The sequence below is a fragment of the Kogia breviceps genome, chromosome 5 (genome assembly GCF_026419965.1).
Source record: "Kogia breviceps isolate mKogBre1 chromosome 5, mKogBre1 haplotype 1, whole genome shotgun sequence".
NCBI lineage: Eukaryota > Metazoa > Chordata > Mammalia > Artiodactyla > Physeteridae > Kogia > Kogia breviceps.
Window position 1 is genome coordinate 77,821,135 of NC_081314.1, and position 26,424 is coordinate 77,847,558.

General features: G+C 34.1%; 1 protein-coding gene across 25 annotated transcripts in view; it reads left to right on the plus strand.

The window, feature by feature from the left end:
* DLG1 (discs large MAGUK scaffold protein 1) overlaps window positions 1-26,424 on the plus strand; it is a 313,869-nt gene that overhangs the window by 272,040 nt on the left and 15,405 nt on the right. For 9 of the 25 annotated variants that reach the window (XM_067034266.1, XM_067034269.1, XM_067034273.1 and 6 more), the window contains 5 exons: window positions 5,905-5,946; window positions 6,645-6,680; window positions 8,146-8,196; window positions 9,094-9,195; window positions 9,449-9,621. In XM_067034266.1, coding sequence (XP_066890367.1) covers window positions 5,905-5,946; window positions 6,645-6,680; window positions 8,146-8,196; window positions 9,094-9,195; window positions 9,449-9,621 — 404 coding nt within the window. Of the gene's footprint in view, window positions 1-311; window positions 346-5,904; window positions 5,947-6,644; window positions 6,681-8,145; window positions 8,197-9,093; window positions 9,196-9,448; window positions 9,622-26,424 lie in introns of all 25 variants that reach the window. The other 16 variants (XM_067034271.1, XM_067034276.1, XM_067034279.1 and 13 more) reach the window with 6 other exon arrangements.

Consider the following 26,424-nt stretch of genomic DNA (forward strand, 5'->3'; position numbering starts at 1 on the left):
CCGTTTTATCCCATTTCTTCATTATATGTAGACAATCTGAATTTTACTTTTAAAATAGCAAGAAATAGTCAAAATTTTTGCTTCTCTACCCTAATCAGCTTCTCATATAAAACTTTCATTCTTTTATTAGATTATATCTAGCTGCCAGCTTATTTTAAACTTTCAGAAATATACAAAAATGCTCTAAGATACGTGGACCTGTAATGGTCTTGGAACTGTCTCTTATTGTAGCACCAATTTTATGCATTACTGACAACTATTTTCTTTGATTATCTTTTTATTGCTTGCTCTCTGGGAACTACTCTCTACAGGAGATCCCTGACGACATGGGATCAAAAGGCCTGAGTAAGTGATTAAAATACTCCCAAGTTATTTTTTTAACCTCCATCTACAGACCTACCTTTTTCAGATACATTTTGAGATTCATGGTAGTGCCCTTCTGGCATGAGGAGGTGTATGATTTATATTGCTTTTAGATTCTTCATGCTAATAATATGCTTGGGATTTTTATTTCTGTAATACATACCTTTTATTTTTCTCCATTTTTACATGTCATTTGAAAAACTCTCTGCTCATAATTATATTTTCCTTTTTTTAATTTTTATGGCAATTACTTTCTCTAGGAATTTTTTAAATATGAAGAAAGACTTTTAATGTTTTTTAAAATGCTGCTATCTTCCCTCATTATTAGAAGGTAGAATATAATCTTCCTTACAGTTTTATGTCCCCCCCTTTTTTTTTTTGTTAAAACAAGTTAAAATTGCTTTGAGCCTGTGTTAGAAAAGCATTGCTATAATGTGAAACTATAAAACACAATAGGTCTTAAATATTAAAGAAGAATTGTAGAACTCAAGTTCAAGTAGCAGTGTATGTAGTAGGTAAATTGTATATTTTTTTCTAAGGAAGTTGTAAATTATGAAAAGAATTATAAGAAATATTATCCTTTGTTTTTTCTTTAACCAAGGTGTTGTCTCTGTTTGGGGGGAGTTTTTTTGTGTGTGTTGTTCCTGTTTAATTTTCTAGCTAATACTGAATCTTCATATAAAGCTTGGTACAGAGTCTGATAGTGTAGGAGTCATTTAATAAATATTGGAATGAGTGAATGAAGCAAGAAGTCATTTTAGCAAACAAAATTTTAAATGTGAGTGTTTACAAATTGATTAAATGTGAAATTTTACCAAATATTACTAAGTTCTTTTAGGTGACAGTGACTCACAGAAGTAATCTTTTAGGCTAAAGTTTTTTTCTAAGTAGTTGTTTCCGTTTGCATTATTAAGCATCTTGAAAACTTATTTCTTCATAATTCATTGATCATGAAGGATATAGCCAATATTTTATAACTTTCTAAGTTTACCTTAATAAACATTAAATTTCACAGATTTTTTTTCCTGATTAATGCTAACTTGACTTTTAACCTTAATTATAGGTACTTGACTTTTATTTCAACTTTAACAATTAAAGGTTTATATGAGATTGAAAGCAGTATGCTTTATATGTAATTATTTCTATTACACATACTTTATCATTTATGCATTTGCCTTTTCAGGATCTGGCAAGAGCCACAAATTTACTATCACTAGTGGCATCCTTTTTTAATCTTTTACCTTTGGGAAAAATTACCAGTGAAATCTTCAGAAACTGGAAAATATTTCCACAGATTCTTAATGCTATAGAATTTATTTTGAGAATGATCATGAGTTGGTGTGGATCATCAAATGAACCCACATATTTTTGTTACCTGTTGAGTCATCAGAGAACTATGGAAAGCTCATGGAAAAAGGAACTAAATGAAGAGTTTGGTTCCCACATTGATATTTTTATAATAGATAACTACACCTTGACCACATCGTATTTTCATCTCTTATTTTAATTGAGGTTTGAGACTTGGGAAGAGAAACAAATGAAAAATGATAACTGATTACCGATGTCGTTGATTTAATTTTCTGGTCAGTGACTTAAGATCCCTTGAATGGTAGGTTTCTGTGTTTCATCTCACAAGAACTGAAAGAATTTATTCACGTGGTAACTTGATCAGATCAAAAAGATTTTATTTAGAAAAGGTTGACGGAGACAGAAAAATATCAGTAAAATTCGAAACTGGATATAATGGAGGTTATCACATAAAACATTACTAGCAGCTGACAAGATGCTCATTATTATACAGTAGAAAATACTGGGAAGAAGGGTGGGTTAAGGGCATTATTTCAGATCTCAGTTATCTATATTCTAAAGTTCAGGATACAGGGAAAAAACTAAGCAAAATCCTGTGCAATTTTAATATAAGAAAATAAATGTGACCTCATATTGGTGTTCATTAAGCCTAGCTGGAACAGGACTTATGAAGGGACTGAAAACAGAAGGACAAATTATTCCAGATAAACCTGTTGAAGAGATGTGGAATAACACTGAGTATCAAGAAAGATGTACACCTGTGTGTAATTTCACACAGCCTATGAAAAAGTAGGATATTTAATGAAAGAGCAGAGAGGGAAACAAAAGTGGTACCCTAGAATACTTTTCATAGACAAGAATTCAAGGATTCTACAAAGAAGAGGATCAAATAAATTATTGATTTATCCTGTTGACAGTAGACGAAACAATAATAGAAATTGCCTTTCCAAACCTAATTTTGACTAGCAGAACTAATTAAAGTATGATGGAAATCTGTGAGGATACAACTAAATTATCATACTTGTAAAAAGCTAGAAATAGAAATCTGTGTAGCTTTTATGCTTTTAGAAGGCAATTTTGAAAAAATTCAAGAGGAAAAAAGTGGGTAAGGTTCCTTTAAAAGAGACTAAAGGTAAGTGTAGTTCAGGATCAGTTATATAAGGTGCTCAGAAATGAAATTATGGTATACAGTTTCAGACAAGGTTTGTACCTGTCTTTTGTATGCAGTTTATTTTTATAGCTTTCCACTTTGTAGAACACCTCAGAAACTTCTACAGTTAGGCACATAGATTTCCTATTACATCTCTTCTTTTTCTATTTTAAAGACTTATTTAAGTAGAGTGGTACAGAGCTCTTAAGATGCCAAAACCAGGGCTTCCCTGGTGGCGCAGTGGTTGAGAGTCTGCCTGTCGATGCAGGGGACACAAGGTTCATGCCCCGGTCCAGGAAGGTCCCACGTGCTGTGGAGCAGCTGGGCCCCGAGCCATGGCCGCTGAGCCTGCGCATCCGGAGCCTGTGCTCCGCAACGGGAGAGGCCACAACAGTGAGAGGCCCGCGTACCACAAAAAAAAAAAAAAAGAAAAAAAAAAGAATATCTTTTGATCTACTAATTCTTTTTCAAGGAATTTATCCTAAGGATGTAATCAGAGGTGAAAACAAAGGTTTATATATCAGGATGTTTTGTTTAATATTATTTAGAAAGTACAGCACCCCCAAAATTCAAATAATCCTAAAATGCCTTACAGTTGGGAAGTGGTTAATGAAATATGACTTACTATATAGTATAATATTTTATAGCCATTGAAAATCATATTAAAACATAATGGTGTGGAAAATGCTCACAATATAAATGAAAAAAGTAAACTATGAAATTGTACGTATATTGTCTCAGATTTGTAAATAAACATATTTAGGGCTATTTTTGAATAGTGTTGCTTTGAACATTTTTATACATATCTTTTGGTATGCATATATGCCTTTTATGTTGGGAAATACCTAGGAAATGAATTACTGGGTCACAGATATATAATATGTTAGTTATTAGTAGATAGTGCCAAGTAGTTTTCCAAAGTGGTTATACCAGTTTACCCACCCCCACCCCCAAGTAGTATGTGAGTTCCAGTTGCTACCTATCTTTCTCTATGCTTGACATACCTGTTTTGTTTTTGTTTTTTCATTTTGGTCATTCTGGTGGATGATAGAGATATCTGTTGTGGTTTTAATTTGCATTTCCCCGATAATAAGCTTGAACACTTTTTTATACTTATTGAATATTTGAATATCTTCTTTGATGACATGCCTTGAAAAAGATTATTTTAAATTATCAGGAAAAAATAATTTTAATTTTCTAACAACCTCCCAAGCAATGATAATGATGCCATTCCAAGGACAATACTTTAAGTAGCAAGAGTTTATTGTAGAGGAGTTACTTAAAGGATACTTGAAAGAACTTGAAGAATTTGACTGCTTTGTAGCTATTGGTAATCTTAGAGAACTCAAGATGAGTAGGGGAAATTCCCAGAAAAGAGATTGTAGTAACTTCAATTTTTTATACATGTATAACATGTCAGACATATTCAATAGTAGAGGAATAATAAAATAAACCCCACAAGTATTCATTTATCCAACTTCTCTAATTGTCAAATCATGGTTAATTTTGTTTCTTCTATACTCCCACTTTCCCCTGCACTCACTCGAGTGCAATAACTAACATTTCTTTCTTTTGTATATTAGAGATTGTAGAGTGTGATATCAATCCTAATATAAATTTAAGAATTTTTTTTCTATGTGTCATTCCTACTTCTGGGAATGAATTTTAAGGAAATAGGACAAAAGGTGAAAGCCATATAAATGAAGACATTCATAATAATTTGTTGATATTTGTGGAAAACAATTTAAAGCAAACTAAAATATCTGAATAAGTAGTAAGGTAAATCATGATGTAACAGTCCAATAGAATATTATACAACAATTTAAAATGATTGTTTTGACATCTGTGTGATAACATGGGAAGAAATTTTTAAATATAAACTTTAGAAAACCACCATTTTATATGTGCTATCATACATTCAGTCTTGTAATTTTTAATGTTCCTCCTTCATTTAAAATATACATAATAATGATTAGGAAAGTTGTATCTTGTCTTTGTAGGTTAGAATAACAGACTTATTTTTCACTACGACAGTTATTCAAGAACTGTACTACCATTAAGTTCTACCATTCTCTAAACTTTTCAGTAGTGCTACTTGATTTTAGGAGACTGTGGGTGGTATGGTACAGCAGATATCTCTCCTCAAGCTTTTTCCTTATCCGTTAATTTTTTTTTTCCTTTGCCTGACATAAGAAATTTAGATTTACCTCTCTCCCATAGAAAATTTTTTTAGTTTTCATAGATAAAATTACCTTTTTTTTATTCAAAAGAGACACATATTGAGAGAATGCAAGAGATTACATTTACATGAGAAAAGTGCTGGCTGTTTACTGAACAGTCAAGTTATGAAATGGGGGTCACTTTAAAGGAGGGGCCAGGCAGTAGACTGGTGTGTTTACTTTATCTTTTTTGTTTTGCAAAGTAGCCATTGTCGGTTTTATCAAAGCAGAGTTTCTCAGAAATATTAGTCTACTTTAAAATACAATCCTACCTTCTAGAATTCCTTTCCATTTGACTTTTTTTTGAGGCATCTGAATCTGTGATATCCAGAATGCTTTATCTGTATGATCTCAGACATGAATTTTCATTTCTCTTCAGGAACAAGAAAGAAGCTGAACTAAAAGAAAGATCATTTATTTATTTTTTAAGATATCACTTCACTGAAATGGGCATCTGTTTGCTCAGATATAATTTGTCTCCTTTGTTAGTCATTTTTGTATCATAACCTAAATTAAATGGTGTCAATGACATTTTCTCTTTGGGGTTTTTATGTCGACAGTTGGACTGATTAAGGATCACTTTGTTATATTCTATTCATAATAAGATTTTGTTCGTAAACTGTTGAACAGAAAATAAGACATTTTCCTTGATTGCCGATTTTTTCCTTGCTAATTCATATTCATTTATTTGAAATAATTAAACTTTTCAAAGAAAATCAGAAATGTTTTTAAAAACTCTTTGGGTATCTGTGGTTTATATCTCGACATTTTGTTAAGTCTCCTTGTGTTTATTTTGATAATTTGCTTTTTTTAAACTCATGACACTGTGTTTTCTTTATTTTTTCCATTGTCCTGCAATTTCAGAACATGTAACTTCTAATGCCAGTGATAGCGAAAGTAGTTACCGTAAGTGTTTTGTTTGTTCTTTTGTTATCTCAAGTAATATATCCTTTGGGGTTTTATTCCCTTAGTGATGTATTCTGAAAACTGAAAATTAGGTGCTTAATATTTTAAAATCAGGGAGAGAGAACCAAGTAAAATTCTTTACTTGATAAATAAAATCATACTCTGTGTACAGAAGTTAATTTCCAAAGTTTTCATAAAGTACAAAAGTTCATTTTACAAAAGTGCTATTCGTGTACACAGTATGTGTATGTGTTTGTATCTTTTATAAGAAGTAAATATCTAGTTAAATGAGTATTAAACTTGTATTTTGCCATTTTATTTAGTAATTCTGTTTCTAACTAATCATTAAAATATTTTTCAGTAATGCTAAATTATAATTAGCTTTATTTCCTTTTTTATTCTGTGTCACCAATACTGGTGTGGGTCAAGATACTATTTATCGCCAGCTTTTGGTGAACATAAGAAATGACAAAGGGAAAATTTTCAACAGTTGCTCAAGCAGTAATACTGATTTTTTTTTGGTTCTTATGTTACTGTCTTGGTATTATATTATTAAGGGAACTATATAAGCGTGTGAACTTATTAAACATATTTGGGCATGGGAGGAGGGGAGAGTTCATGAGTATTATCAGTTGTAGCACTTTAAAAATTAAAATTGCTTTTCTAACTTTTTTTTTTACTGCTGTCTAATATGAAAGTAATCTTGATTACAGATGAGTATGGCTGCTCAAAAGGTCCATTCTGTTAATATCAGTCTCTAATATTTTTCATGTTGACAGTATATACTTTTAATCCTCATTCATTTGGTTGTTATTTTTCCTGTGTAATAGTTATTTAATGATTTTCTTTTTTGGTGTGGGAATGTGATTTCTCGTATTTTAGCATTTTATTAACTTAATAGTCAGAACTCACCAGAGAGTAGCTGAGTAGCTTTCTAGACCAAAAAGAGGTAATGAAAGTATATACTGTCTGTCTCACCATTTGCATGAATTATTAGGTGTGGAATATTCAAATTGCATGTTTCTGATAACATGTAAAACATGTTTTACATACAGTACTTTTAAAAGCAGCTTGTAAATATATTTTTTATGTATTATAAATTTTAAAACAACAAAATACACTTTTAAGCAGGAAAGAATATTTATGTCGGTATATGAATTTAAAAGATTTACAGCTGCATACATGTAGTATAAACCAATGACAAATTTAGTGAAAAGATTGTTATAGAATCATAATAATCAAGGAGAAAATCTTCAAATACATTCTGCAATATTGATTTCATTGAACCACTTGAATTTAACAGCTCTTCCTTGTTTGTTTTCTACACGTGTGTGTGTGTGTGTGTGTGTGTGTGTGTGTGTGTGTGAGCTAAGAACTCCTGAGATTTTTAACTCTTTTAGTTATTTTCATTGAGTCGAGATATAATTCGTAGACTTTTCTATTTAGGATATTCATAAGCTCTAATCTTTTAATTTAATCCTAGAGAATTTAACTTCTGAAGTGCTTTTAAGATCAAAGTAAAATATATTTTTTCTCCTTTACTATCTATGTGATTCATTTTGTTGAAAGGGAAGGATTTAATTTTATCTAAAAATTTTTTTAACTCAAAATGTTATTTTTTAAAAATTGAATAAATGAATTATTATAATAATGAATTTTTTCATCAATGAAATAGTGACACATTTTACCTTTGCATTAAAATCTTTTGGTTAGAAAATAGTTGTAATTATAAAAATGTATGTGCTATGTTAAATGTTATACCTGGTAGGACCAAAAAAAGCAGCATATTAGTAAGAGAAAATTACCTAATATGCATATATGTAGAACGGCTCATTAAAGTATTAATTTTTAAAGAACTATTTAATAGCTCTTAGATTCTAAATAAAAAATTAATAGCTTATACTTGACATCCCAAGTGAAGATTTTAATTCAATCTAATGATAATCTGTAAAACCCAGAATGACAGAAAGGTAGTTATTAACTAGCACATTTATATTTTGTTTTTACACATACCAAACTTTATAATTTATCACTTTTTTTCCTAAATCTTGCCATAATGAATTTATAAAGTACCCTTTTTTTTTTACACTTTGCTACTTTTCTCGGGAAAGTTCTAGTAATTTATATGTTACATTAAAGAATTAAATTAGTATAGTTTTCTTTATAGATTTTCTCATCTGTATTTTAACTTTCTAATAGGTGGTCAAGAAGAATATGTCTTATCTTATGAGCCAGTGAATCAACAAGAAGGTTTGTGAAGCCTGTTGATGTTTTACAGTCTTATGGAAAAACGTAATTTGGAAAATAGGTCTAACTCAACTCATACCTTAAAAAAAGTTTTATCAGAATTTTAGCCTTTTTTCTTACTATACATGTATATATATATATATATATATATATATATATAAATTTACTATATGTATTTTATGAAACATGGTTTAGCCCATAGATTATTAAAATCTAATCATTTTATATTGGCTATTTTATATTGGTGTTTTATTTCCTAAGCAGCTTCTTTCCAGTGTTCATAATAGTATCACTATCCTTGTTCAAAATCTTGGAATCATCTTTGATCTTTCTGTTCCTCATCTCCCTTGTCTAGTCAGTTTCTAGGCCCTATTTATTCTTATCATATCTTTCTTATTTATAACCTCCTTGCATCCCTCCTACCACAATGTTAAGTCAGATTTTCACTACCAATCTCCCTGCTTCCAACATGGTCCCTTACAGTCCAGCGTATACGCTTATATTAGATCATCTTTCTCAATGACTACTCTGATTATACCCAGTTTCTTTTTTGCCCTTCTTTGATCTGCTTCCCTACAGCTTCTACTGGAAAAGGGATCAATAAAACACTGTACTGTTTTCTCATTTGTAATGAGATGTTAGCAATGTATAGAAACATTATCTGCTAAAATGCTGAATTTAATTTGGTTGAATTATCTAAGTGTATGACTTCCAACAGGAGATTGACTGAAGTGTAAGATTTTAATAAAGGTTTGTAAACTATCAAGTTAGGCATCATTGGTGGAGAAAGAATAAAAAATTCTTCATAACAGTTAAGGATACTTTTGTTTTCTAGTGAAGTAAAATACACAGATGTTTCTTGAGTGTTTATTTCTTTTAACATGAAGTATATTTTTATAGTTAATTATACTCGACCAGTGATCATATTGGGACCTATGAAAGACAGGATAAATGATGACTTGATCTCAGAATTTCCTGACAAATTTGGATCATGTGTTCCTCGTGAGTAACCCACGTAAAAATTCTTAATTATTGTTCTTAACATTTTGTCACTGTGTGTGATCAAAGTAAACAGTACCATTTTTTAATGGTTTATACTTATTTTATCAGTTATTCATCCTCCATATTATTGTCACTTTTCAAATTTAAATCAATCTCTGTTGTAGTGAACTTTACAGAACGATTCTTTAAGTAGAAAATGGCTTTGTTGTGTCTTTTAATATTAAACACTTCCTCAAGTTCTTTTCTATTAAAGATACAACTAGACCAAAACGAGATTATGAGGTAGATGGAAGAGATTATCATTTTGTGACTTCAAGAGAGCAAATGGAAAAAGATATCCAGGAACATAAATTCATTGAAGCTGGGCAGTATAACAACCATCTGTATGGAACAAGTGTTCAGTCTGTGCGAGAAGTAGCAGAAAAGGTAAGCATCAAAGTGATCCCAGGATAAAGTTTCTAATCAGATATGCTTTTTTTTTTTCAGATATGCCTTTGACAGTATGAAAGTATGATGGATAGAAACTTTTAATTCGTGTTTTTGAAAACATATAGATACATGTTGCAGCATTGATTACTTTAAGTAATGTTGTGAATTTATTTAACTAAATATTTACTTTTAGGTGACTTAGAAAAATATATATAAGATAAAGTAGAATAAGAAGATCAACAAAGAAAATAAGAATAGAAATGATAACATGAATCTCTGCAGGAGGGGAGATTATTATTTTGGGGTCCTGTACATTTGCTAGAGATAGACCTTGTGTTTAGCCCTAGCTTTCCAACAAGTAGCATAATCAAGAAGCTAAGATCATCAATAAAAATGAACCAGATGTTCAAGATAAGTGTAAGTTGCTCCTGGTACTGAGACTAGGCAAAAATTTCTCCTGAATGGTCATTTAATAAAAGACAGTGTGGAAACGTACTCAGTAACATTGTAACAGAAACAGATTTTTTGAAAGCGGTCTGATGATATATTGACATTGGGTTAAGGCAGTTTTATGGTAAAGCCAAAACAGTGTACTCCAGATGTGCTGCTATACTTAAATCAGTCTTTGGGCCTAGAAAATAAACATCAACCAATTATTTTATACTTTCAAAACTATAGTAGTTTAAGACTTAGTCATGAAATACCTACAAAACATAAAGCAGTAATTCAACATCTCAGTTTTCCATCTGTAAGTGCTCCTTTTTTTAATAAGAGGTTTGTTTAATTGTGATTAGTTTTAAAAATCGAAAAAATGGACATGTTCAGTGATGGCAAGAATTTGGGAAAATAAAAAATCTTACTAGATATTGTTAATGGGGGTAAAATTAATAGAACTTCATTTGAGAACAATTTGGCAATACCAAATAAATGTACATAACCTGTGACTCAGAAATTCTATTCCTTGGTATCTAAGTAGAGATTCACACATAAGGATTATGTATAATGATGTGCATAGTAGCAGTTTATAGTAGTGAAGAACTGGACTCAGCAAAGGGGAATGGATAACTAACTGTTATTTATTCATGCAGTAATACAGAAGCTAGAGTGAATAAAATATCCACTAACTAGGTGTATCCACATTAATAAATCTCAAAACTGGGCTTCCCTGGTGGCGCAGTGGTTGAGAATCCGCCTGCCGATGCAGGAGACACGGGTTCGTGCCCTGGTCCGGGAAGATCCCACATGCCGCGGAGCAACTAAGCCCGTGAGCCATGGCCGCTAGGCCTGCACGTCCGGAGCCTGTGCTCCGCAACGGGAGAGGCCACACAGTGAGAGGCCCGCATACCGAAAAAAAAATAAAATAAAAAATAAATAAATAAAAAATAAATCTCAAAATTATAATGGTAAATGAATGAAGTTGCAAAGGGATATATACAGGATGACACTATTCATATAAATTTTAACATAATGTAGTTCATTAATACATATTTCATGTTTTCATAAACATAAAAACATGCATGGGTATCAAATAAGCTATGAGGATATATAGTACAGCCCAGGGAATAATTATAAATAGAATATAACCTTTAAAAAGTGTGATCGGGCTTCCCTGGTGGCGCAGTGGTTGGGAGTCTGCCTGCTGATGCAGGGGACGCAGGTTCGTGCCCCGGTCCGGGAGGATCCCGCGTGCTGTGGAGTGGCTGGGTCTGTGGGCCGTGGCCACTGGGCCTGTGCGTCCGGAGCCTGTGCTCCGCAACGAGAGAGGCTGCGGCGGTGGGGGCCCGCATACTGCAAAAAAAAAAAAAAAAAAAGTGTGATCACTATGTTGTATACCAGAAACTTACATAATATTGTACATCAGCTGTACCTCAATTTTTAAAAAAGTATTTACCGGGAAAAAAAATGCATGGGAATGATACACATCTACTTCAGATATATATGTAGCCACTTTTCAGTGGATTTCCTTTGGGAGAAAAGGAAGGAAGTTGTAGCTTTAGCTTTACTTGTAATATTGTATTTCTTTTAAATTTTTTAAAAATTTAAAAAGCACACTTCCACCTGACAAATAATATCCAAACTTGAGATTATTGATAAATAGAAAAGTAACACCATATCATAGCAAACTATTTCTTCTGCAAACCTTGTGGAGAAGAAAATATCAGGAGGTCCCACAAAGTAGAAATATTACAAATAACACTGTGATCACAATGCAGTAAAGCTGTAAATTATTAGAAAATCAAAAACTGAAAGCCTGGCCAACTGGAAAATTTTTATTATTTATTCATATTCAAGTATAGTTGATGTACAATATTATATATGTTAGAGGTGTCCAATATAGTGATTCACAGTTTTTAAAGGTTGTACTCCATTTTAATTATTATAAAATATTGGCTATATTCCCCATTTTGAACAGAATATCCTTATAGCTTATTTTATACATAATAGTTTGTACCTCTAAATCCCCTACCCCTATATTGCCACTCCCCCTTTCCTCTCCCCACTGGTAACCACTAGTTTGTTCTCTGTATTTGTGAGTCTGCTTCTTTTTTCTTATATTCACTAGTTTGTTGTGTTTTTAGATTCCACATGTAAGTGATGTCATACAGTATTTGTCTTTATCTGACTTACTTCACTTCGCATAATACCCTCCAAATCCATCCATGTTGCTGCACATGACAAAATTTCATTCTTCTTATGTCTGAGTAATATTCCATTATGTATATATACATACACTTAGGTTACTTCCGTATCTTGGCAATTGTAAATGATGCTGGTATGAACATTGGGGTGCGTGTATCTTTTTGAATTAGTGTTTTTGTTTTTTCAGGTATATCCCAGGAGTTAAATTGTTGGGTCATATGGTAGTTCTATTTTTAGTTTTTTTGTGAAACCTCTATACTGTTTTCCACAGTGACTGCACCAATTTACATTCCCACCAGCAGTGTACAAGGGTTCCTTTTTCTCCACATCCTTGCCAACATTTGTTATTTGTGCTCTGTTTGATGATAGCCATTCTGACAGGTGTGAAGAGGTATCTCACTGTGGTTTGATTTTCATTTCCCTGTTGATTAATGATGTCAAGCACCTTTTCATGTGCCTGCTGGCCATCTGCATTTCCTCTTTGGAAAAATGTCTACTCAGTTCTGCCCATTTTTTTTTTTTTTTTTTTTTTTTGCTGCCCATTTTTTAAACAAGTGGTTTGTTTATTTGATGCTGAGTTGTATGAGCTGTATATATGTTGTATATTAATCCCTTATCAGTTCTACTATTTGCAAATATCTGCTCCCATTCAGTAGGTTGTCTTTTCATTTTGTCAGTGATTTCCTTTGCTGTGCAAAAGCTTTTATGTTTAATTAGGTCCTATTTGTTTATTTTTGCTTTTATTTCATTCATGTTGGGAGACCTAGCCAAAAAAATATTGCCGTGATTTATTTCAAAAAGTGTTCTGCCTATGTTTTATTCTAGGAGTTTTATACTATCCGATCTTATATTTGGGTCTTTAATCCATTTTGAGTTTACTTTTGTATATAGTGTTAGAGAATGTTCTAATTTAATTGTTTTATGTGTAGCTGTCCAGTGTTCCCAGCAGCACTTACTGAAGAGAGAAGTCTTTTCTCCATTGTTTATTCTTGCCTCCTTGTCATAGATTAATTGACCGTTAGTGCATGGGTTTATTTCTGGGTTTTCTATCCTGTTCCAGTGATATCAGTTTTTGTGCCAGTACCATACTGTTTTGATTACTATAGCTTTGTAGTATAGTCTGAAGTCAGCATGAGTCCTACACATACATTGTTTCTCAAGATTGTTTTGGCTGTTTGGGGTCTTTCGTGTTTCCATAAAAATTTTAAGTTTATTTGTTCTAGTTCTGTGAAAAATGCCATTGGTATTTTGATAGGGATTGCATTGAATCTGTAGATTACCTTGGGTAGTATGCTCATTTTAGCAATATGAATTCTTCCAATCCAAGAACATGATATAACTTTCCATGTATTTGTGTCATCTTCAGTTTCTTTCATCAGTGTCTTATAGTTTTCTGAGTACAGGTTTTTACCTGCTCAGGTAGGTTTATTCCTACATATTTTATTTTTTTTGATGCAGTGGTAAATGGGATTGTTTCATTAATTTCTCTTTCTGATAGTTTGTTGTTAGTGTATAGAAATGCAACACATTTCCATATGTTAATTTTGTATCCTGCAACTTTATACCAAATTTACTGGTGAGCCCTAATAGTTTTCTGGTGATGTGTTTAGGAGTCTATGTATAGAGTATCATGTCATCTGCAGACAGTGACAGTTTTACTTCTTCAGTTCCAATTTGGATTCATTTAATCTGTTTTTCTTGTCTGGTTGCTGTAGCTAGGACTTCTACTACTAAGTAAAAGTGGCAAGAGTGGATATCCTTGTCTTGTTCCTGATCTTAGAGGAAATGCTTCAGCTTTTCACCTTTGAGTATCATGTTAGCTGTGGGTTTGTTGTAAATGGACTTTATTATCTTGAGGTATGTTCCCTTCTGTGCCCAGTTTCTGGAGAGTTTTATCATAATGAGTGCCGAATTTTGTCAAAAGCTGTTTCTGCATCTATTGAGATGATAGTATGGTTTTTATTCTTCAGTTTGTTAATGTGGTGTATCATACTGAGTGATTTGTGTATACTGAAAAATCCTTCCATCTGGGATAAATCCCACTTGATCGTAGTGTATGATCCTTTTAATGTACTGTTGGATACGGTTTGCTAAATTTCTGTTTAGGATTTTTGCATGTATGTTCATCATTGATAATTGGCCTCTAGTTTTCTTTTCTTGTGATATCTTTGTCTGGTTTTGGTATCAGGGTAATGCCAGCCTCATAGAATGAGTTCAGAAGCATTCCTTCCTCTGCAATCTTTTGGAATAGTTTGAGAAGAGTAGGTGTTAACTCTTCTCTAAATGTTTGATAGAATTCACCTGTGAAACCATGTGGTCCTGGGCTTTTGTTTGTTGGGTGGTTTTTAATTACTGATACAGTTTCATTACTGGTAATGGGTCTACTCTTATTTTCAATTTCTTGCTGTTTCACTCTTGGGAGAGTGTACCTTTTTAAGAATCTGTTTATTCTAGGTTGTCCATTTTATTGGCATATAGTTGTTTGTAGTAGTCTCTTATGATCCTTTGTATTTCTGTGGTGTCAGTTGTAACTTCCTTTTCATTTCTGATTTTATTGATTTGGACCCCCTCTCTTTTTTTTTGATGAGTCTGGCTATAGGTTTATCAATTTTATTTATCTTTTCAAAGAACCAGCTTCTGGTTTCACTGATCTTTTCTATTGTTTTCTTCATCTCTATTTCATTTATTTCTGCTGTGATCTTTATGATTTCTTTCCTTCTACTAACTTGGAGGGTTTTTTTTCTTTCTCTAGTTCCTTTAGATGTAAGATTAGGTTGTTTGAGATTTTTCTTTTTTCCTGAGGTAAGCTTGTATCTCTATAAACTTCCCTCATAGAACTGCTTTTTGCTGTGTTCCATAGTTTTTGGATCATCATGTTTTTGTTTTCATTTGTCTCTAGGTATTTTTTATTTGCTCATTGATTGCTTCAGTGATCCATTGGTGGTTTAGTAGCTTATTATTTAGCCTTCACATATTTGTGTTTTTTGCAGTTTTTTTTCTTGTAGTTGATTTCTAGTCTCATAGCGTTGTGGCCAGAAATGATGCTTAATATGATTTCAGTTTTCATAAATTTACCAAGGCTTGTTTTGTGACCTAGCATGTGATCTGTCCTGGAGAATGTTCCATGTGCACTTGAAAAGAATATGTATTCTGCTGCTTTCAGATGTAATGCTCTTTATCAATTAAGTCTATCTGGTCTGTTGTGTCATTTAAGGCTAGTGTTTCCTTATTGATTTTCCATCTGGATGATCTGCCCACTGGTGTAAGTGGGATGTTAAAGTCCCCTACTACAACTGTGTTACTGTCAATTTCTCCTTTTATGTTCTTAAAACTTGCCGTATATATTTAGGTGTTCCTATGTTGGGTGCATATATATTTACAGTTGTTATGTCTTCTTGGATTTATCCCTTTGATCATTATATAGTGTCCTTTTTTGTCTCTTGTCACAGTCTTTATTTTAAAGTCTATTTTATCTGATATAAGTATTGCTACTCTGGCTTTTTTTAAATTTCCATTTGCATGGAATACCTTTTTCCATCCCCTCACTTTCAGTCTGTGTGTCTTTAGATTTGAAGTGAGTCTCTTGTAGGCAGCATATACACCAGTCTTATTTTTGTATCCTTGATTCCAGCATTTAGTCCATTTACATTTAAGATAATTATCAGTATGTATGTTCTTACTGCCATTTTGTTAATTGCTTTGCAGTTGTTTTTGCATGTCTTTTTTTCCCTTCTTTTGTTCTCGTGATTTAATGACTGTCTTTAGTGTTATGTTTGGATTCTTTTTTTTTTCTGTGTATATCTATTATAGATTTTTGGTTTGTGATTACCATGAGGCTTTTATATAGCAGTCTGTGTGTATATGTGATTGTTTTAAGTTGTTGATCTCTTCATTTCAAATGCATTTTAAAGACCTGCCATTTGTACTCTCTTTCCCTTACAGTTACTGTTTCTGCTATCATATTTTATATCTGATTGTTTTATATAACCCATAACTGCTTATTGTGGATATAGATGATTTTACTCCTTTTCTCTTTTAACCTTCCTACTGCCTTTACTGTATATTTGCCTTTACCATTGAGTATTTTCATTTTGTAATTTTCTTGTTTCTTGTTGTGGCCTTTTCTTTTCCACCTAGAGAAGTTCCTTTAACATTAGTTGTAGAACTGATTTGGTGGTGCTGAACTCTTAGCTTTTGCTTGTCTGTAAAGCTTTTGATCTCCATCACATCTAAATTAGAGCCTTGCTGGGTAGAGTATTCTTGGTTTTAGGTTTTTCCCTTTCATCACTTTAAATATATCATGCCACTTCATTCTGGGCTGCAGAATTTGTGATGAAAAATCAGAAATTTATGGGCGTTCCCTTGCATGTTATTTGTTGCTTTTCCCTTGCTGCTTTTAACTTTTTCTATTTATCTTTAATTTTTGTCATTTTAATTGCAATGTGTCTTGGTATGTTCCTCTTTGGATTAATTCTGTTTGGCACTCTGCACTACCTGGACCTGGGTGACTGTTCCCTTTCCCAGGTTAGGGAAGTTTTCAGCTGTTATGTCTTCATTTATGTTCTCAGCCCCTTTCTCTCTCTCTTCTTCTGGGACCCATGTAATGCAAATATTGATGTGCTTGATGTTGTCCCAGAGGTCTCTTTAACTGTCCTCATTGCTTTTCATTCTTTTTTCTTTTTTCTCTTCAGTGGCAATAATTTCCACTACTCTGTTTTCCAGCTCACTAATCCATTCTTCTGTATCACTTAGTCTACTATTGATTCCTTCTAGTGTACTTTTCATTTTAGTTATTGTATTCTTCATCTCTGTTTGGTTGTTCTTTATATCTTCTAACTCTTTGTTAAAAACTTCTAATTTGGAAATTCCCAGATGGTCCAGCGGTTGGCACTCCACACCGCTGCAGAGGGCACAGGTTCAATCCCTGCTCAGGGAACTAAGATCCCACAAGCCACACAGTGCAGCCAAAAAACAAAAACAAAAAACACTTCTACCTGCTCACTCTATGCATCTATTCTTCTCCCAAGTTCTTTAATCATCTTTACAATCATTACCTTGAATTTTTTCTTGGGTTGATTGCCTATCTCCACTTCACTTAGTTCTTCTGGGGTTTTATCTTGTTCCTTTGTCTAGAACATGTTTCTCTGCCACCTCATTTTATCTAAGTTGCTATTTGTATTTTTATGTATCTGGTAGGTTAGTTACATTTCCCAACCTTGGACAAGTGACCTTCTGTAAGAGATGCCCTATGTGTCTCAGCAGCACCCTCCCATCTCGTCATCCAAGATACATGCTTTAGGTGATCCCCCTACGAAGGGGGGTCATTCTGTTGTGAGAGGGTGACTATGTGGGCAGTGTGGTAGGCTTGGTTGGCTCCTAGCCTGGTTGGTTGCCAGGCCCTGCCTTGTGCAGAGGCTGCTCGCTGTTGGTTAACATGGCCTGGTCAGACAGTGGGTGACTGCAGAACCCCAGGATGCCTCAGGGCTTATGCAAGCTCACTGATGGGCAGAGTTAGGGCCCAGAAGACTCTGGGGCTGTTGTCCACCCACTGTTGAGTGAAGCCAGGTCCTGGGGTTAGTGCTGGACTACTAGCAGGCAAAGCCAGGTTCTGGAGTCTGGCTGCAGGGCCGAGGGATCCCAGAGCTGGTGTCAGATCACTGGTGGTGGAGCGGTTCCTCATACCGTTGGTTACAATGTCCGGGAGTCCCAAAGCTTCTATTGGCCTGCTGTGGGCAGGCTGGGTCCGCAGGCTGCAGGTTTGTGGTTTTCTTGCACCTGGTGTCTGCCCCCTGGTGGGTGAAGCTGTTCTAGAGACTAGTTCAGGCTTCCTGGAAGGCAGAGCTGGTGCCTACCTACTGGTAGATGTAGCTGGGTCGTGGCCCTCTCTTGGGCAGGGGCATGTCTAGAGGTGACTGTGGGTTCAGGAAGTCTTTAGGCAGCCTGTCTGCTGATGGATGGAGATGTATTCCCACCCAGTTAGTTGTTTTGCCTGAGGCATCACAGCACTGGTACCTACAGGCTGTTAGGTGGGGCCAGGTCTTGGCACTAATGAGCTAAAAGGAGGATCTCACTATGACGACCACCCACACCAGTGTCCACATGGTAGAAAACTCCTACGTGTGGCTGCCACCAGTGTCTGTGTCCCCAGGGTGAGTGGCAGCCACCCCACCTCTCCAGGAGATTCTCCAAGACCAGCAGGTAGGTCAGCCCAAGCTCCCATCAAATTACTGCTTTGCCCTGGGTGCTGGTACATGTGAGATTTTGTGTGCACCCTTTAATAGTGAAGTTTCTATTTCCCCCAGTCCTTTGGGACTTACAAAATTGATCTCCACTGGCCTTCAGAACCAAATGCTGTGGAGACTTGTCTTCCTGGTGCAGGGTCCCCAGGCTGGGGAGCCCGACATGGGGCTCAGAACTCTCATTCCTGTGGAAGAACCTCTGTAATACAGTTATTCTCCAGTTTATGGGTCACCCATCCAGGGGTATGCAACTTGATTATATCACAAGTACACCCCTCCTACCTGTCTTGTTGTCATTCCTTCTCTATGTGTTTAGTTGTAAATCTTTTCTGGTAGGTTCTGATCTTTTTCATACATGGTCGTTCTGCAGGTAGTTGTGATTTTGGTGTACTCATGAGAGGAGATGAGCTCAGGGTCTTTCTACTCTGCCATCTTGGCCAGTCTCTCTCCCAGTTAGAAAGTTTAAAGCCACCTCTTAACTCTTAAGTGAAGGAGAAAATAGAAAATGAAATTACAGAATTTCTTAAAAATGAAAGTAGTACATATCAGAATCCATGGGATATATTTAAAACAGTGATCAAAGGAAAATTCATAGCCTTAAGAACTTTTCCAAAGAAAAATGAATGTGAATAAGGATTTCCCTGGTGGCACAGTGGTTAAGAATCCACCTGCCAATGCAGGGGATACAGGTTTGAGCTCTGGTCAGGGAAGATCCCACATGCTGCAGTACAACTAAGCCCATGCACCACAACTGCTGAGCCTGCGCACTACAACCACTGAAGCCCACATGCCTAGAGCCCATGCTCTGCAACAAGAGAAACCACCACAATGAGAAGCCCATGCGCCACAACAAAGAGTAGCCCCCATTCACCACAACTAGAGAAAGCCCACGTGCAGCAATGAAGACCCAACGCAGCCAAAAATAAAATTAAATAAATAAATAAATAGTTTTACATGAATGAGAATAAATAAACCAATTCCCTAGTGTAAAGTGCTAGAAAAAGATAAAGGAAGAACATGATATAAATAAAAGAAATTATGTGGTAAGCAGAAGGAAGAAAATGAAGATCAGAGAGGAAACTAAAAAAAGAAAACAAAAGCAATAGATAAAATCAATGAAACCAAAACTTGTCCTTTGAGAAGATCAAAGTTATTGATAAACCTTTAACCAGACTGGTCAGAAAAAAGGAGAGAAGACACAAATTACCAAAATCAGGAATGAGAGAAATAACAAAATCTACAAATATTTAAAGAAAAGTCAGAAATTAGTAACAACTTTATACCACTGAGTTCATCAATTTAGATGAAAAGGATAAATTCCTTGAAAGGAATAAACCACTTAAGCTCAAGAAGAAACAGATAATTTGAATATCCCTACATCTGTTAAAGAAATTGATTTGTATTTAAAAACCTATCCACAAAGAAAACTCCAGGCCCAGATGGCTTCACTAATAAATTTTACCAAACACTTAAGGAAGAAATAATACCCATTTTCTACCATAAAATTTAAAAAGAGGGAGTGCTTCCCAATTTATTCTTAGTTCAGCATTACCTAGATTTCAAAACCTGACTACACATTACCAAAAAAACTACAGACCAATTTCTGTGAACATAGATGCAGAATTTCTAAACAAAATTTTTACAAGTTTGATCTAACAATATAAAAAATATAATATAACCACCAAGTTAGGGTTTATCCAGTGAATTCCAGGTAAATTTTAACATGAGAAAAGCAGTCAGTTTACCTCACCATATTAAACTAAAAAAGGAAAACCGTATGATTATCTCCATAGTTTCGGAGAAGCTTTTGACAGAATCCAACATCCTTTTTTTTTTGTTTTTGGCTGCATTAGGTGTTCGTTGCTGTGTGCGGGCTTTCTCTAGTTGTGGCAAGCGGGAGCTACTCTTCGTTGCGGTGCACAGGCTTTTCACTGCGGTGGCTTCTCGTTGTGAAGCGTGGGCTCTAGGCACACGGGCTTCAGTAGTTGAAGCACGCAGGCTCAGTAGTTGCAGCACACAGGCCCTAGAGCACGCAGGCTTCAGTAGTTGTGGCACACGGGCTTCAGTAGTTGTAGCTCACAGGCTCTAGAGCACAGGCTCAGTAGTTGTGATGCACAGGCTTAGTTGCTACACAGCATATGGGATATTCTGGACCAGGGATCAAACCTGTGTCCCCTGCATTGGCAGGCAGATTCTTAACCACCAGAGAAGTCCTCCAACATCCATTCTTGATTAAACTCCACAAACTGGGAATAGAAAAGAACTTTCTCAAACTGATAAATAATGTTCTAAAAATCCTACACCTATCATCATACTTAATGATAAAAGAAGCTAACTGTTTTCCCCCTAAAATCAGAAACATGTCAAGGATACCCACTCTCACCACTTGTTTTCAGCATTGTACTAGAGGTCCTAGCCAGTGCAGTAAGACAAGAGAGAAATAAAAGTCATCCGAATTGGAAAGGAAGAAGTAGAATTGTCCTTATTTGCAGACAACATGATTGTCTATGTAAAAAATCTGATAGAACCTACAAAAAAAAATGCTACTAGAACTAGTAAATAAGTTTAGCAAGATCAAAGGATACAGTATTGATAAATATACAAAAATCAATTGTATTTCTATATACTAGACCAAATTGAAATTTTTAAAAACATTATTTGTAGTAGCATTAAAAAATATTAAATACTTAGAGATAAATCTGACCAAAAAAATTTGCAGCTCAGTACACTAAAAGCTACAAAGCATTGCTGGTAGAATTAAAGAAGACCTAAATAAATGGAGAGATGCACCATGCTCATGGATTGAAAGGCTCAATGTTGTTTAGATATCAGTTTTGTTCACTTGCACTTGCACTTGTACAACCCCAATCAAAAATCCCAGGAGTTCTTTTTGTAGAAATTGACATGATAATAATACTAAAGTTTATATGGAAATGCAAAAGACCTAAAATAGCCAAAACAACTTTGAAAAAGAACAAAGCTGAAGGACTCACACTACTTCGTTTTGAAATTTATAAAAATACGGTTAATCAAGATGGTGTGCATAAAGATATTGGCATGAAGATAGGTAGATCAGTGTCACATACTAGAGAATCCTTAAATGGACCCACGTATATATGGACAGCTGTGGTCAAAGGTGCAAAGGCAATTCAGTGGAGAAAGGGATATTCTTTCAACAAATGGTGATGGAACAATTGACTAGCCACACCTCATACCATACACAGAAATTAACTCAAAATAGATCCTAAATCTGAATCCTAGAACTATAAACATAGGAAAAATCTTCATGACTTTGGGTTTGGCAATGATTCCTAAGATAATATACCAAAAGCACGATCCATAAAAGAAAAAAAATGATAAATTGGACTTCATCAGGATTAAAACTTCTGCTCTTGGAGGGGGGGAACACTGTTAAGTGAATAAAAAGACAAGCCATATGCTAGGAGAAAATATTTTCACATCATATATCATAAAAGATTTGTATCTAGAATATGTAAAGAACCCTTTCATCACAATAATAAAGACAACCCTATTTTTAAATGAACAAAGGATTTGAAAAGACGTTTCTCGAAGGAAGATATAAAAATGGCCAATAAGCACATGAAAAGATACTCAACACAGTCAGTCATTAGGTAAATGCAGATTGAAACCTTAATGAGGAGCCACTACATACCCATTGGAATGGCTAAGTTTTTTTAAACTGACCATTAACAAGCTTTGACAGAGATAGGAGGAAAGAAATCATATGTCCATACAGAGACTTAACATGAATATTTGTAACAGCTTTATTTATAATGGGCAAAAACTGGAAATAACCCAGATGTCCCTCATCTGGTGAATGGATAAAGTGTGGTATAGTCATGTAATGGACTACTACTTAGCAATAAAAAGTAATAAATTGTTGATGTTACACAACAACATGGATGAATCCCAAAGTAGTTATGCTGAGTGAAAGAAGCCAGACAGTAAACTACATACTGAATAATTGTACTTATATAAAGTTTTAGAAATTTCATACTACTCTATAGTAACAAAAAGCAGACTAGTGGTTGTTTGGAGAAGGACAGGAAGGAGAGGTTACAAAGAGGCATGAAACTGGGGAGTGACAGATATATTTATTATTTTGATTATGGTGATGATTTCAAGGTGTATACACATGTCAAAACTTAGCAAATTGTATACTTTCAATATCTGCAGTTTATTGTATGTCAGTTATGCCTTAACTGAGCCTTTTTTTCTTTAACCTGCCATTCCTCCTAGTGCTTTGGGGGAAAGCAGAACTTGTATCTTTAACATTATATGTTTTCTGAACTACTTAAGTTTTTTGTCACTTGCATACATATTCTTTATAATAAAAATAATTAATAAAACGGATTTTTGTAAGAAATTAAGGTGGAGAATAGAAAAGCAGAAGATCTAGAAAGAAATAACACAATAGACAAACTACTAGCTAACATGATTTTTTTAAGGGGAAAACCACAAACACTAGACACAGGAAATGACAAGGGGATATAACCATTGAAATATTATGAAATCATAAAAGACTATATTGCATATCTTTATATAAATAAAATTTTAAACTTGGTTGAAATGGATAATTTCCTAGAAAAATACAGTTTACCAAAATTGACCTACTAGAGATGGAAAGATTTCTATAGAAGAACTCTTTAGAAGAAATAGAGCAAGTTATCAAGAAACTATGCCACAAAAAGCATCAGGCCCAGGTGACTTCATGGGGGAATTCTAATAAATCTTGAAAGGTTAGATCATCCTAAAGCTCCATAAATACTGTTCAAGAGCATTCTTTTTATGAAGCAAGTCTAATATTGATATCTAAACCTGATGAAGACAGTGAAAATTATAGATCAGTATCACTGGTAAATATTAATACAAAGTGTTAAATATTTTAATAAACAAAATCTAGTACCACATTGCAAAAATAATATACCATGACCAAATGGGATTAAAGGTATTTAAAGTCAGCTCAATATTAGGAAATCCATTAATGTAATCTACCACATTAACAGATCTAAAGAGAAAATCATATATTCACAGATGCCTGAAAAGCATTTGGTAAAATCCAGTACCTCTACTGGGAGGGGGAAGTCTCAAAAATACAGAGATTGTTGTTATTTTTTTAAAGAGATAAAAAGAAAAAGATTGAGATGGATGGATCAAAATCCTTAATGGGAGAAATATTGAGGCAGTGCCATTATGATAGGAGCAAGGCAAGGATGTCCATTATCTCTACTACTACTCAAGGTATTAGTCAATACTATTACACAGTACAAGTCAATCAGAGGCATAAGAATTGGAAAAGAAATAAAACTATCTCTGTTTTCAGATAATATAGTAACCTAGAAACCATACAAAATTTATTATAAAATTTATTTTGTAAAATATAAATTTATTATAAAATCAAAGATACAAAATAAAAAGCTAGAGTAAGGTAGCATATAGAATTAATATGCAGAAATTAATAGCTTTCTTTTACATGAACAGTAATCAATTAGAAGATGATTATAGAGAAAACCCCATTTATAATGTAAGAGATAGCATGTAAAATACTTAGTAGACTTAATGAGAAATATGCAGACTTACATGAAGAAATCTGTAAAACACTCCTGAAAGACAGAGTATTAGACTTGATCAAATGTAAAGACATCCCTTGTTCTTAGCTATGACAATTCAACATTGTAAAGTTGCCAGTTCTGTCTCAGCTAATTTATATATGAGCATAATCCCGGTAAAAATAACTACCAGCTTTTCTATGGGGTTAGACAATTGAATTGAAGTTCATAAGAGAAGCCAGGGCAACACAAAAAGAAAAGCTACAAGAGATTCTAGCCCTACCAGATATTAAAGAATACTATTAAGACTTCTTAATTAAAGCAATGTGTTAATGACCCATGAATAGGAGAAAAAGACGAGTAGAATAGAAAAGAGAATCCAGGAAAGACCCAAATGCATATGAAAATATAGTATATGACAAAGGTGCAATCTTATATCACTGGGGCCTTTCATAATGGGCTTTTAAGTAAATAGTACTGGAACAACTGGAGAAAAGGTAAATTAGAACCATACTTCAGGGGGACTTCCCTGATGGCGCAGTGGATAAGACCCCATGCTCCCAATACAGGGCGTCCGGGTTCAATCCCTGGTCAGGGAACTAGATCCCAAATGCATGCTGCAACTAAGAGTTCGCATGCCACAACTAAGGAGCCTGCAAGCTGCAACCAAGGAGCCCAGGTGCTGCAACTAAGACCAGTGCAACCAAATAAATAAATAAATAAAAGAACCATACTTCACACCATACACAAAAATTGGCTCTAATACAATTGACAGAAGAAAATATAACCTGGGCATAGGGAAGGTTTTTTAACTATCAATCAAAATTCAGATGCAGTAAAAGACTGATAACTTCTGAACACATGAAAACAAAAAGACTTGCTTGACCAAAACTAATAGAAAACACCATTACCAATGTCAAAAAACAACTGACAACAAAAAAACAAAACAAAACAGAAAAAATCTTCAAGAAAAGGGCTGATATTCCCGAATATTAAAAACTCTTAAAAATTGAGCAAATAGAGACCAAAATCTATTAGAAAATGGACAAAAGATATAAATACACAATTCACACAAAAATAAGATATAAAAATGATAAATCAAACCTGAGATCAGTTACCTGCGAGGGAGGAGTGGAAAGGATGGGAGATTGGGATTGAGGTAGAAGGGATGGAGGTGTAGCATTTCTCCAAGTATACCTTTTTGTATAATTTTGACTCTAGAACTGTGTTAACATTTTGTATAATAAAAAAACAAAAAGGGAAGATGAGGGGAAAGCAGAATGATATATAAGCAAACTAAACCTAGTTAACTGTTTCAAATAGTTATTTTTAAGTTAATTTTCAAATAACTTCATTGAAGAGAGGAAGCGGGGGAGAAGTCTTAATCCCAATAATCCTTGAAGACTGGCTAAAGACAGAAAGCCTATGAACAAATATTGAACTCTAATTAGAGTGGTATGGGTTAATAGGTCTGAAACTACTTTAAGGTATATTTTAGAGTTGAGCAAATAAATTAATACATTGACAATTGATGAGAGCTAGATTTCTCATTGTCAAAGAAGGGATTTTAGAAATATGGAAAGGGGATAGGGTAGAATAAACTCTATGGTAATTGTATTGGAATTAGAGATATGAATATAAACCCATGCATCTTAATACAGATATAGAAATATAAATGTGTATATATGTTTTCTTGCTCTGTCCACAAAGAAGGCCTAAAAATGATGACTCCTCAATAAGCAATGAGAATATGTAGTGTCTAGATCTTGGCTTCTAAATACTATCCTCCATTAAAAAGGTCCAGAACTCATTAGAATAATGGCCGATTCCACTGGGAAAGCACAAGATGAGCCTAGAACATTTTGCTCTGTCAGAAAACTAACGAAGTGCTTAAAGAATGATACAAATATGTCAAAAAGACACTGAAACCAACCTGTAAGGCCCCCCCCAGTGGCCAAGTCTGGCATAATTGGAATATTAAAATAAATGATAATAACTGATTATAACATAGAGAACAAGAATCCAAGAGTCCATAATGGTATAAATAAATATATGAATAAATAAATAAGCAGATAGAAGGGAAAGCTTTACCATACATTATTAGAATGTCTACTAATAAGGTTAGAAGGAATTGATGGAATTAGGAGAGCTCTCTTGACAACCACCATGATAATAATTGTTTCAGGCAAGAATCATCAGTGTATGCTAAAATTAATGAGTGAATCAATACCTGACGAGAAACAGGATGTTTACATAGTTTCAACATATCCTTCCCCCAAATACTTACCAGCTACAAAAGGAAAATAGTAATCTAAACCTGACAGACAAAAACCTTTAAAAAGTGATCAAAA